Raw genomic sequence first — 14,475 nt, 5'->3', positions numbered from 1 at the left:
ATAATCTTGTATACCTCTATTAGATCTCCCCTCATTCTCCGTCTTTCCAAGGAGAACAACCCCAGTCTACCCAATCTCTCCTCATAGCTAAGACCCTCCATACCAGGCAACATCCTGGTAAACCTTCTCTGCACTCTCTCCAATGCCTCCACGTCCTTCTGGTAGTGCGGCGACCAGAACTGGACGCAGTACTCCAAATGCGGCCTAACCAGCGTTCTATACAGCTGCATCATCAGACTCCAGCTTTTATACTCTATACCCCGTCCTATAAAGGCAAGCATACCATATGCCTTCTTCACCACCTTCTCCACCTGTGTTGCCACCTTCAAGGATTTGTGGACTTGCACACCTAGGTCCCTCTGTGTTTCTATACTCCTGATGACTCTGCCATTTATTGCATAACTCCTCCCTACATTATTTCTTCCAAAATACATCACTTCGCATTTATCCGGATTAAATTCCATCTGCCACCTCTCCGCCCAATTTTCCAGCCTATCTATATCCTGCTGTATTGCCCGACAATGCTCTTCGCTATCCGCAATTCCAGCCATCTTTGTGTCATCCGCAAACTTGCTGATTACACCAGTTACACCTTCCAAATCATTTATATATATCACAAATAGCAGAGGTCCCAGTACAGAGCCCTGCGGAACACCACTGGTCACAGACCTCCAGCCGGAAAAAGACCCTTCGACCACTACCCTCTGTCTCCTATGGCCAAGCCAGTTCTCCACCCATCTAGCCACTTCTCCTTGTATCCCATGAGCCTTAACCTTCTTAACCAACCTGCCATGTGGGACTTTGTCAAATGCCTTACTGAAATCCATATAGACGACATCCACGGCCCTTCCTTCATCAACCGTTTTTGTCACTTCCTCAAAAAACTCCACCAAATTTGTAAGGCACGACCTCCCTCTTACAAAACCATGCTGTCTGTCACTAATGAGATTGTTCCGTTCTAAATGCACATACATCCTGTCTCTAAGAATCCTCTCCAACAACTTCCCTACCACGGACGTCAAGCTCACCGGCCTATAATTTCCTGGGTTATCCCTGCTACCCTTCTTAAACAACGGGACCACATTCGCTATCCTCCAATCCTCAGGGACCTCACCCGTGTCCAAAGAAGCGACAAAGATTTCCATCAGAGGCCCAGCAATTTCCTCTCTCGTCTCCCTGAGCAGTCGAGGATAGATGCCATCAGGCCCTGGGGCTTTGTCAGTTTTAATGTTCCCTAAAAAACCTAACACTTCCTCTCTCCTAATGGAGATTTTCTCTAACGGGTCAAAACCTCCCTCCGAGACAGTCCCGGTTAACACGCCCCTCTCCTTCGTGAATACCGATGCAAAGTATTCATTTAGGATCTCCCCTATTCCCTTGGGTTCTAAGCATAATTCCCCTCCTTTGTCCCTGAGAGGTCCGATTTTCTCCCTGACAACTCTTTTGTTCCTAACGTATGAATAGAATGCATTAGGATTCTCCTTAATCCTGCCTGCCAAGAACATCTCGTGCCCTCTTTTTGTCCTTCTAACTCCCCGTTTGAGATCTTTCCTACTCTCTCTGTATTCCTCCAGAGCTCCATCTGTTTTCAGTTGCCTGGACTTAACGTACGCCTCCCTTTTCATTTTAATCAGATCCTCAATTTCCCTGGTTATCCACGGCTCTCGAATCCTACCTTTCCTATCTTTCCTTTTTACAGGCACATGCCTATCCTGCAGCCTTATCAATAGTTCCTTAAAAGACTCCCACATGCCAGACGCGGACTTACCCTCGAACATCCTCTCCCAATCAACATCCACCAATTCCTGCCTAATCCGGCTATAGTCAGCCTTCCCCCAATTTAGCACCCTGCCCGTAGGACAGCACTCATCCTTGTCCATTACTATCCTAAAGTTAACAGAGTTGTGGTCACTATTTGCCACATGTTCCCCTACCGAAACTTTGACGACCTGACCGGGCTCATTTCCCAGAACTAGGTCCAGTATAGCCCCCTCTCTAGTCGGGCTATCTACATACTGTTCCAAAGAACCTTCCAGTACGCATTTTACAAATTCCTCCCCGTCCGGTCCCCCAGCTCTAAGCACTTTCCAGTCTGTGCCAGGGAAATTAAAGTCCCCCACTAAAACAACCCTATGTTTTCTGCACCTATCCAGAATCTCCTGACATATCCTTTCCTCCACTTCCCGTGGGCTGTTGGGTGATCTGTAGTACACCCCCAGCATAGTGACTGCACCCTTCCTGTTTCTGAGTTCCACCCACAGCGACTCAGTACATGACCCCTCTAAGTTTTCTACCCTCTGCACCGCGGTAATATGCTCCTTAACTAATATCGCTACTCCCCCACCTTTTTTAGCCCCTCCTCTGTCTCGCCTAAAACACTGATACCCCGGAATATTCAGCTGCCAGTCCTGTCCTTCTTTTAACCAAGTTTCCGTCACCGCAACCACATCCAAATTCCGCACAAGCATTAAGGCCCTAAGTTCGTCTGTTTTACCCGTTACACTCCTCGCATTGAAGCAGATGCACTCCAGACCTCCAGGCCCAGTCAGATCCTCCTCCTCCAGAGTGCTCCTCTTCTTAGCTAGCCTTGCCCTGGCCCCCAGCTCGACCCCAGCCTCAGTATTTACTGACCTCCTGTTTTGTTCCCCACCCCCCTGCCACACTAGTTTAAATCCTGCCGAAACACTCGAGCAAAACTCCCAGCCAGGATATTTGCTCCCTTCCAGTTAAGGTGTAACCCATCCTTTCTGTACAGTTGCCATCCTGACTTGAAGATTTCCCAGTTATCTATGAATTTAAAACCCTCCCTCTTGCACCAGTCCTTTAGCCACGCGTTCAACTGTAGAATCTCCCTGTTCCGAGCCTCACCCGCACTAGGCACCGGGAGCAGTCCAGAGATTGCTACACTGGAGGTCCTACTTTTTAGCCTAGCACCCAACTCCCTGAATTTCTCTCGTATGACCCCCCTGCTCTTCCTACCTACATCATTTCCCCCAATGTGTACAATCACATCCGTTTGACTACCTTCCTTTTTAAATATGCTTCCTACCCTCTCGGAGACATCCAGTACCCCGGCACCAGGGAGGCAGACTACCATCCTGGATTCTCGTTCAGTCCCACAGAAGCGCCTGTCCGTGTCTCTAACTATTGCGTCCCCCACAACTATCGCTCTCCTAAACCCCTTCTTTCCCTTCCGGACCCCTGAGCCTGTCCCCGTGGAGGCGATCTGGTCCTCGTGGCTTACCCCTGGAGGGTCATCCCCCTCCACAGAATCCAAAACAATATACCTATTGTGGAGGGGGACAACCACAGGGGATCCCTCCACAGACTGCTCACTCCCTTCCCTTCTCCCATCTGTTGCCCATCCCTTTCTCTTATGGGAGACTGCCACTGGGGTGCTTTCTGGCACATCACCCTTCTGACTATTACCCCTCCTAACCGTGACCCACGTGTCTTCCTTCCGAGACCCTGGTGTCACTACCTGACTATAACTTTTATCTATGACTCTCTCATTTTCCCTAACTAAACTGAGTTCATCGAGCCTCAGCTCCAGCTCCCTTACACGATCCTTCAGGAGATGCAGTTCCACACATCTGGCACAGATATGGACTTCCGGGAGGCAAGTTGTCTCCAGGAACTCCCACATCCCACACCGAATGCAGTATACTGGCCTCCCACTCATACCAGCCATGTCCTTTTTAGTTTTGGGGATAAAACAAAAAGGGGGTGTAACCGAAGAAAAACAAACAAACAACCTTCCTCGCCGAAGCCCTGTGAGCCAAAGCCCTTTTAGCTCTCACTCTGTCCCCTGCTCACTCCACTGCCCGCTAACGACGCTGCCCGCTCAAAGGTGCGGCCTACTTTTAAACCCTCCAAAATCTTCCCAGGCTGCTGCTGGGCCTATTTCCTGTTTAGAAAAAAAAACCTCCGATTTTTTTCACTAATTGAACTGAAAAATAATTCAATAAATTAATTACTCTACTGCAGCCCGAGCAGCACTCCCACAGTGAGACACCAACTGTCACACTCTACTGCAGCCCGAGCAGCACTCCCACAGTGAGACACCAACTGTCACTCTCCACTGCAGCCCGAGCAGCACTCCCTCAGTGAGACACCAACTGTCACTCTCCACTGCAATACCAATCTACTCTCTTCGTCAACTATTGTCCAATCATTTTTTTAAAAAAGTAATAGTTTAACACAAATGACAAAAAGTGCTCAAACTCAAACTGTGCCTACTTTTTCCACACCCTTAAAAACAAATATATATTCTAACCTGTATTTGATTTTAGTATGTGAAGGAAGGTCCCGACTCGAGTACTGCTTGGAAAGTTGACTGAGATCTCCTTCACCTTTTCCCTTTCCTCCTCTGGCTGGTTCAAAAGTTGGTCGGGCGGCAGTAGTCATTTTTTACGTTTTCTAGATAAGAAATCATAACAGTTACTTGAAAAGGAGGCAGTTAGCAGTGTTTATCTACATGCAAGAAGCAGAACAAACAGCATTTATAGTTTGAAAAAGTACAGAATCATTTCCAAATTAGAACTTCTTGTTCAGTTATAAGGAAATCAAACTGTTACAACAGTCTACAATACAGCACAACTGTCAAACAATCAACACAAAATATCTTACTCATTGCATAAAAACTTTAGTGTTTGCTTATTTGAATTCCTTATTTATTTAACCTTCACCCTTCACAACGTGCATTTAATTATTTAACAGGGCAAAGCAATTTTGAGTTGTCTCCCTTCCTTTGAGTGCCATCAGTCAGAATTGCTTCCCTACCTCTATTTTCTGTCATTAACAGTGGTCCTGACCATTTTACCCCTGACCAGTCACCATGCAAATATTGAAGGAAGCCAAACTGTTCTATTTTCCATCTTACAATAACATAGACAAAAGCAGAAAATTGTCCATGTATGGAAATATTGACAGCAATGGTGTGACATTTATCCAGAGCCTCTATTGGGACTAAATAACAAGCATCAGACTCAAAGGTGGACAAGCAGATAAGTTTCAAGCAAAGAGCGGTACATGACAAGACTGTGTACTGTCACCGATCTGTATGTAAAACAAATACTCAGAAAATTAAATGTACTTCCAATGGTAAAAATTGGAGGCAAGAACATAAGTTTGCAGTATGTTGATAACACAGCACTACTATCAGAATCAGATGAGGCCTTACAAAATACTGTGGATCAAGTAAAATCTAGAAATTTAGAACATGGACTGAATAGGAACACCAAAAGCCAAAAACAATGGTTGATGGAAGGAAAACATTAGAGGAATCTAAAGTGAAATTAAAATGAATGGCGTCACACTGGAACAAGTTTGTCGACGGAGGATAAATGGTAATGGAGGGTGCTGGGAGTAACTTTATGAAGATGAAGGGTATGTTAACAAGGCAAGCTTCAAACAAGGAAAATTTCATAAGATGCCACATAGTATCCACTTTCCTGTATGACTCAGAAATCTGGACAACAAGATCTGTGGAAGGAAACAGAGGCCTTTGAAAGGTGAATCCTAAGGCATAAGCTTAAAATTCCATATACATACTGCAAGACAAATGAGGAAGTGCTTGAAATTGCAAGAGCAAAAAGAACTCAAAGTGACATCCAGAAAAAAAGTCAATATTTCAGCCATTTGATCAGAGCTGAAAAGCTACAGAGATCTCTTCTGGAAGGCAGAGTGGAGGGCAGCAGAAAGTGTGGTGAATATAGTTAGCTGACAGCTGTCACAGAGTGGTTGCAGACAAGCTGCAATGGATGCGTGAGGCTGACGAATGTGACAAATCATGATAGCATATCTCTTGGCAGCATGGAAATTCGAAAAAGCCAGGTCAAACCTGATCTGGCCAATTACTGCCACTACAGACTGCTCTCACTTACCAAAGTGATGGAAGGGGTCAGCCAGTGGCACTTCCTCACCAATAACGCTTTCACCAATGTTCAGTTTGGATTCGGCTAACAAACTCAATATAGCTATGACCCAAGGATAGACAAAAGGGTAACATCCAGAGATAAGGAGAGAGAGGCTGAATGTGACACCGAGCAGCCCAAGTACATTTGGTCTCGATGAGAATCAGGGGGAAAACTCTCCACTGACTTGTGTCATACCTACCTAGCATCAAAGATGGTTGTCGTTATTAGAAGCCTATCTCAACCCCAAGACATAGGTTCAAGAGTTCCACAGAGCAATTTTCTATGCTCAATTATCTTCCATTGCTTCAAAGACTGTCCCCTTTAACTAAAAACAAAACTTTCCACCTGGAAAAAGGTCAGAGTAAGGATGTTCAATGATGGCTGCAGAGTGTTCAGTTCCACCCTGTTAATGAGGCTGTGCCCACATTCACCGTGACCTGGAAAACATTCAAGCTTCAACTGACAAATAGCAAATTACATTTGTGTCACACAAATGCGAGGCAACAACCAACAAGAAATTCTAACCACCTCACCTTGACATTCAATGGCACCATCAATCTATTGTCAAATCCCACTATCAAGATAAGGGCTCATGAGGTTGGGGATAACATATTGAGCACGGATAAATCATTGGTTAATGGATAGAAAGCAGAGAATTGGAATAATCAGAGCAGTATCAAGGTGGCAGGTTGCAACTAATGGGGTGTAACAAGAGTCAGTGCTGGCACCTCAGCGATGTACAACCTATATTCCTGAATTAGATGAAGGTACAGAGTAATGTTGCCAAGTTTACTAATGATACAAAGCTAGGTAGGACAGCAGGCTGATGGAGTGGATACAAGGGACATGCTCAGTAAGTGGGTAATAAGGTGGCAACGGGCTAGATCTGGGAAACTGAGGTTTGGTAGAAAGAAAAACAGATTTTATTTTTAAATGGTCGGAAACTTTTAAATATTCATTTTCAAAGAGATTTAGGAGTCCTCGAACAAGAAACAAACAGCAAGCAATTAGAAAAACAAATTGCACATTAGCCCTTATTGCAAGAGGACTGATCCAAGAATGAGGAAGTCATGCTACAACTGCACAGAGCTTTAATGAGACCACACCTGGGAGTACTATGCATAGTTTGATTTATTGTCACATGTATTAGTATACAGTGAAAAGCATTGTTTCTTGCACACTATACAAAACATACTGTACACAGAGAAGGAAAGGATAGGGTGCAGAATGTAATGTTACAGTCATAGCTAAGATGTAGAGAAAGATCAACTTAATAAAAGGTAGGTCCATTCAAAAGTCTGATAGCAGGAGGGAAGAAGCTGCTCTTAAGTTTTAATCTCTCCAAGGGAGAATACACTTGCCTTGGAGACGACACAGTGGAAGGTTCACTAGACAATTATCTGAAAAGAATGTACAGTTACAGGAAGATGATGGGGGGATTATCCTAAGTGAACTGCTCATTCAGAGAACCAGTGCAAGGATGATGGGGGAATGGCTTCCTTCTGTGTTCTTAACAATTCTGTGATTCTGAATGTTGTGCAAGCCATTCTACTTGCCTGGATGAGTAAAACACTAACATTTAAGGGACTCAACATGACCCAGGCCAAAGCAGCTTGTTTGATTGGCACCCATGCACTACCCTATACACTGACTACCTCCATCACTGGTCCAACATGGCTACAATGTGTACTATTTACAATGCGCCTGGGTAATCAGTCAAGGTTTCCTTGACAGCATCTCACAGACCTGAAACCTCTATCCCTTAGAAGGTAAAGAGCAGCAGATGCATAGAACACTATCACTCCAATATCACAATCATGCTGACATAGAAATAAATCATCGTTCCCATGTTATTTGTGGCTCAAAATCACATCAATAAGATATGGTGTTACGTTTCTGTGAAAGATATATCCATTAAGGTTATCAATACTTCAATCCCTGCAAAGAGGCATTTATTATTTTGTTTTCAGTTAGCCAAAAGTAGGGATGGAGGAGAAAAGATAGGGGTCGGATTTTTGGAAAGGCCTCTGCTAATGCTTGCTTTTTGTATGCAGACCACAAACTCTAGTTAAATTGGCCTGTATGGCTCTAGTCCCCAATTGTGCTATTTTTGAAGTTTGGTAACATGTTAATCAGCATGAATTATGATATTTTATCAGAACAATTATGAAAAAGTGTCACCAAAATCTTTTCATAGTGCTAAGAGTAACCGCCCAACTCCCTGGATGTCTAAAGAGATAGAGAATAAGATGAAGTAGAAAAAAGGTGCAAAAAATGCAGAAGCAGAGGGACCTTGGTGCATATGTGCATAGATCATTGAAGGTGGCAGGACAGGTGCAGAGAGCAGTTAATAAAGCATATAATATTCTGGGCTTTATTGATAGGGGCATGGAGTACAAGAGCAAGGAGGTTAAGCTGAACTTATGGAAGACACTAGCTGGACCTCAGCTGGAATATTGTGTACTGTTTTAAGTGCCACACTATAGGAAGAATGTGAATGCATTGGAGTGTGTGCAGAAAAGGTTTACAAGAATGGTTCCAGGGATGAAATACTTCAGTTATGAGGATAGATTGGAGAAATGGTGGAGGGTGTCAATTATGAGTCCATTGGTAGGCACATTATCAAGTAGATTCTGGGAACTGAATATTTTATCATACATCTAACTTATGTCTTACAGACAGACTTTAATGGGTCAAGAGATGACCCATTCATTGCAAAATACATTATGTCTTCCTTGCCCTCGCATCCATTGTATTAATATGACTGGTCTAGTTATGCTTTTGTTAATGGTAGGGCAATTCAACAATGTTGCCGCTATAGAAGACTGTAGAGATCAGTTTGCAGCTGTATCTAGATTAAGGGTTAAGCAAGATGATGAGAAATCCCAAGTATTACTGGCTCTGCAATCTTCACTTGCGTGATGTTAAAGAGAAATGCACAATGCAATTAATCAGTTGAGCATAGATTACCAATTACCACAAATATCAGTCATGATGCAATTCTATAAATTCTTTGTGCATAATAAGCACCTGTTTCTCCAAGACAAGGAATCCAAATTACTGGATTTTATAACACTTTTTTCAGGGTTACACCAAATTTTACTTAGCCTACATACCCTCCACTTAAATCCGTTTCATACCATATTAGTTTCTCTATCTTCAAAAAGATTTTCCAAGTGGGAGCTACTGTTAAAACCATGGCAAGTTGCAGCAGTGCACCTTCAACACTACAGCTGAGACGCGGTCAGTGTCTATAGCCTTTCAGTACATCAGCCTTTTCTTATTTTCACATGGAGTAAGTATAATTGGCCGAAGATAGCTGCAATATTCTAATGAAGCCCAACATACGCTTGAGGGACAGCACCTCATTTCCAAATTAGGCACTTTGCCGTGTTCTGGACTCAAGTTCAACAGCTTCACAACACAAACTCAATCTTCCATTTTGTACTTTATCCCCTGGTGCCAGTCTGGATCTCGTTCTCATGTTTTATTTTCAGACAACACTAACCTATATTCTGCTATCAACATCTAGTCTGGGAAAATGCTTTACTACTATCGTGCCCACTCTTTGCCTTTTGTTCCATGACGTTTTCATAACGTAATTTCCAACACTCTCTAATCATTCACCTTCCCTTTTTGCTCCACCAGCTCCATCCTATTTTTTAAATAGCTTAAAACCCATCACATTTTGCCTCTCTTCAGTTCCAATGAAGAGTCATATTGGACTCAAAACATTACCTCTGTTTCCCTCTCCACAGATGCTGCCAGACCTGCTGTATTTTTCAAATAGTGTGTGTTTTCATTGTGGATAAATGTGCAAAAATAACTTTGGCTGCATTTCAGAATAGAATCATAGAATCCCTACAGTGCAGAAGGAGGCCATTCAACCCATCGAAGCTGCACCGACCACAAACCCACCTAGCCCCTATCCCCGTAGCCCACGTGTTTAGCCGGCTAGCCCCCTGACACTAAGGGGCAATTTAACACAGCCAATCAACCTAACCCGTACGTCTTTGGACTGTGGGGAGGAAACCAGAGCACCCGGAGGAAACCCACGCAGACATGAGGAGAACGTGCAAACTCCACACAGACAGTGATCCAAGCCACGGGAATCGAACCCGGGTCCCTGGTGCTGTGAGGCAGCAGTGCTAACCATTTAACTACCATCCGAAAAAAGTTTCTCAAAAAATGTGTAAGATTATTCAGGAGCACTTTTGTTACATCTTGGAGATTAACAAACTTAAATATAAAATGAAAAGTAAGGATCCACCCCCAGAATTACCACCATGAATTTTGGCCAGAAATACAACATAGACAGCAACCGTTTGATGTCATTGCATCAGATGTTCAAGGGAAAATTTACATCTTTTTAAATGGTTTGTGTTAAAACAGGACAGCAAAAGTAAAGATAGCCTAGCATCGGTTACGGGAAGATGCGAGAGTCCGTTATAAAGGATTTCATCGCACAGCATTTGGAAAGCAGTGGTATCGTCAGACAAAGTCAACGTGGATTTACGAAAGGGAAATCATAGAATCATAGAAACCCTACAGTGCAGAAAGAGGACATTTGGCCCATCGAGTCTGCACCGACCACAATCCCACCCAGGCCCTACCCCCATATCCCTACATATTTTACCCACTAATCCCTCTAACCTACGCATCTCAGGACGCTAAGGGGCAATCTTAGCACGGCCAATCAACCTAACCCGCACATCTTTGGACTGTGGGAGGAAACTGGAGCACCCAGAGGAAACCCACGCAGACACGAGGTGAATGTGCAAACTCCACACAGACAGTGGCCCAAGCCGGGAATTGAACCCAGGTCCCTGGAGCTGTGAAGCAGCAGTGCTAACCACTGTGCTACCATGCCACTATCATGCTTGACAATTCTACAGAAATTCTTTGAGGATGTAGCCAATAGTGTTGACCAGAGAGAATTGGTGGATGGATTTATTTAGACTTTCAACAAAGTCTTACATAGCAGATCACTATGTAAAATTTAAAAACATGGAATTGCAGGTAGTATCTTGAGATTGAGAGAAAGCTGGTTAGCAAACAGGAAGCTAAGAGTTGGAATAAATGGGTCTTTTTCTATTTGGCGGGCAGTGACTAGTGGGGTACCACATCTGTGCTAGGACCCCAACTGTTCACATTATATATTATTGATTTGATGAGGTATTATCTCCAAATTTACAGATGATACAAAGTTGGATGGGAGGGTGAGCTGTGAGGAGGATGCAGAGATGTTTCCATGTGATTTGGACAGGCTGAGTGAGTGGGCATATGCATAGCAGATGCAGTATAAATGTGAATAAATGTGAGGTTATCCACTTCGGTAGCAAAAATAGGAGGGCAGATTGTTATTTGAATTGATGTAAACTGAGAGAGGTGGATACTCAGCGAGACCTTGGGGTCCTCGTGCAATAGTCACTGAAAGTAAGCATGCAGGTACAGCAGGCAGTAAAGAGGGCAAATAGTATGTTGGCCTTTATAGCGAGTGGATTTGAGTATCGGAATAGGGATGTTTACTTCAATTATATACGGCGTTGGTGAGGTCATACCTGAAGCATTGTGCGCAGTTTTGGTGTTCTTATTTGAAGAAGGATATTCCTGCTATAGAGGAAGTGCAGCGAAAGTTTACCAGGCTGATTCCTGGGATGGCAGAACTGTCATATGAGGAGAGACTAAGTCGGTTAGGATTATATTCATTGGAGTTTAGAAGAGGAAGAGGGGATCTCATAGAAACTTACAAATCGCTACCAAGATTAGACAGGGTAGATTCAGAAAGAATGTTCCCCATGGTGGGGGAGTCCAGGAATAGGGGCACAGTTTAAGTAGTAAGCCTTTTGGACTGAGGTGAAGAGGAATTTCTTCACCTCAGTGAAATCTCGCCGATTTCGATTTTATTCGCCAGCGTGCACCATCTGTGAGATACCAAGGTCTTTCATGTCTTGGACTCTCATTGCAATGAATATGCAGGACAATGTCCGCTTAGGTAATGCCAGTGCACTTTAGCTATTAACATTGCGTGAAAGGCAAGTCAAAAATGGCGAACCAAGCACCAATAAAAACAAAATTACACTTCTTCAAGTAAGTCAAGATGTTACTCAGCGAGTGGTGAATCTATGGAATTCACTACCACAGAAAGTAGTTGAGACCAAAACATTGAGTGACTTCAAGGAGGAATTTGACATAGCCCCTAGGGCTAAAGGGATCAAGGTATATTTTGGGGGGGGGGGGGGGGGGGGGGGTGGAACGGTATACGGATATCGAATTTGATGATCAGCCATGATCATAATGAATAGCGGAGCAATTTCAAAGAGCCAAATGACCTACTCCTGCTTCTACTTTCTATGTGTTTCATACACATGCTAAGAAAGAACTTCTTATTTCATCAAGATGTCCTAGATAGCTTCCAAGTCAATTCTGAAGTGCATTCATGTTTAATAGTGGAAAATACTGCAAACAATCTGCACGCTACAAGTTCCCACAAACAAAATAAAGTATCAGGTAATTTGTTTTGGTACTGTTGGCAAAGTAGAATGCTACCATGAAAACATTATGCTCCTCTTTGAATAGAGCCATGAGCTTTTTCCCCTAATCCAATTGGACTACTTATCCAAGGGTCTGCTTTCTGACAATACAACTGGCAGTTGAGATTGAGGGAGACTTCAAAGCCTAGCCTTTTGATTCAAGTGAGTGTTACTGCACCAAAATGTCACTGGAAAGTTTTTTTCTTTAATTCATTCATGGGATGTTGGCATTAATCATATTACATTTTCAGTCTAGCGTGTCTGTGCCAGCTCTTTGAAAGGGCTATCTACCCAAATCCCACTTCCTAGACCTTTCCTCACAACACTTAAATACTTGGAAAGGTAACTATCCAATTCCCCTTTGAAAGTAATCCTTTTCAGGCAGTGTTTCCAGACCATAACATTCCACTGTAACAAAACATCGTTTCTGATTTCACACAGGCCAACTTCTATCCTAAGAGAGTCTAATAATAATTCCTATTTCTGTATGTCTCGCTCCCCTCACCATGAGCCAGCCCCTACCCCCACCCGCCGGGACCTATAACCGCCCTGCCCCATATTAACGCTGCCCTTCACACATTCCCAAGTAAATTTAAAACATCACACCGAGCGGACTTGCCCGCTAACCCGGAGCGGGGGGGAAGAGGTTATTGCGGACACCCGGGGGCTAATTATAAGGTTCAAGAGATGTGATGGCGCAGAGGAGGTGCACTCTCTCCCTCGCCGCGACCTCACACCCTGCCTGTTACCTGGGAATCCAACCGCCGCACGCGCCGGGCCGGATTCCAACCGCCGCACGGGCCGGACCGAGCCGAACTCCAACCGCCGCACGCGCCGGGCCGGACCGAGCCGAACTCCAACCGCCGCTCTCGGCGACGGTACTCCAATATCCCACAATGCACCGAACTACGGTGGCCCAACTGAAAAGGTGAGCCAGGGTGTTCTCGCCGATTTCGATTTTATTCGCCAGCGTGCGCCATCTGCGAGATACCGAGGTCTTTCACGTTCATTGCAATGAATGTGCAGGACAATGTCCGCTTAGGTAATGCCAGTGCACTTCAGCTATTAACATTACGTGAAAGGCAAATAAAAGAAGCACCAATAAAAACAAAATTACACTTCTCCAAGTAAGTCAAGATGTTACTCAGCACCTTGCCCACATGCCCATGTTTGGTCTGTCAGTGACCGCTCCGAAAGCTTGTGTGGCATTTGCTACCAAATAAACCTGTTGGACTTTAACCTGGTGTTGTTAGACTTCTTACTGTGTTTACCCCAGTCCAACGCCGGCAGCTCCACATCCTGTCTCAATGCTCCAGTGAAGCCCAACGAAAGCAGGAGAAGCAGCTCCTCCTTCTGATTAGGCATGTCACAGCCCAACTGCGTCGTAAACTTTTTTAAAAATATGTCCCAAATATCACTCACTGCAAACCCCATACAACCTGTGCATTCAAATCTTTCTTCGAGCACACAAACAGGCCCACAAGAAGATCCGATGATTATCCCATCCCCACAGGATAGGGTGAATTTTCTTCAACCCTCAGTAAACCGTGAAGCTGAAGGAGGCAACACGGAAATAATCTGCAGCTCGTCACTATTGATCAACCTCAGGTTGATAGGACCATCAATTTCAGTGATGTAAAACATACAGTTAATGTCTTTTTCTTTTGTCCCTCTGATATGGATTAAGTTCTTAGTTGTTGAATCTCTGCAACCGCCCGCCGCGCCCCCCCCCCCCCCCCCCCCGCATATGCTGTTAGTGTGACACAGCTTGCTTGCTTTCTTTGGATAACCATCTTCTTCCAAAATTTCAGGAAGGATCTTTTGGTATAACCTGAGCAGGATGATGTTACTCTGTGCTCTGGATCAATCTTCATCTTCAGATTTATCGTTTTGTTTTTTTCTGTCACCCACTTCCTGATCTGAATTGTGCGAATTTCTTCTCTGGGAACCATTGCATCCAGTTGTTTAATGCAGTTGTTTGGTTCCTATGTCTATGGCATTCTCAGACTCACCATCTTCGAGGG

At 44.2% G+C, this 14,475-nt stretch overlaps 1 protein-coding gene across 2 annotated transcripts in view; it reads right to left on the bottom strand.

Annotated features, from left to right (window-relative positions):
• Positions 1-13,757, bottom strand: part of cwc15 (CWC15 spliceosome associated protein) — a 63,915-nt gene extending 50,158 nt beyond the window's left edge. Inside the window, exons 1-2 of one of the 2 annotated variants that reach the window (XM_078221789.1) lie at positions 13,201-13,757; positions 4,277-4,419 (exon numbers count right to left, since the gene is read on the bottom strand). In XM_078221789.1, coding sequence (XP_078077915.1) covers positions 4,277-4,407 — 131 coding nt within the window. In that variant the 5' untranslated portion in view covers positions 4,408-4,419; positions 13,201-13,757. Of the gene's footprint in view, positions 1-4,276; positions 4,420-6,117; positions 6,264-13,200 lie in introns of those variants that run through there. The other variant, XM_078221790.1, reaches the window with a different exon arrangement.
• Between the last annotated feature and the right edge of the window lie 718 nt (positions 13,758-14,475).

The sequence above is a fragment of the Mustelus asterias genome, chromosome 10 (assembly GCF_964213995.1).
Source record: "Mustelus asterias chromosome 10, sMusAst1.hap1.1, whole genome shotgun sequence".
Lineage (NCBI taxonomy): Eukaryota > Metazoa > Chordata > Chondrichthyes > Carcharhiniformes > Triakidae > Mustelus > Mustelus asterias.
The sequence above is the reverse complement of the archived record's forward strand: the minus strand, read 5'-3'. Positions and strand labels throughout refer to the sequence as shown.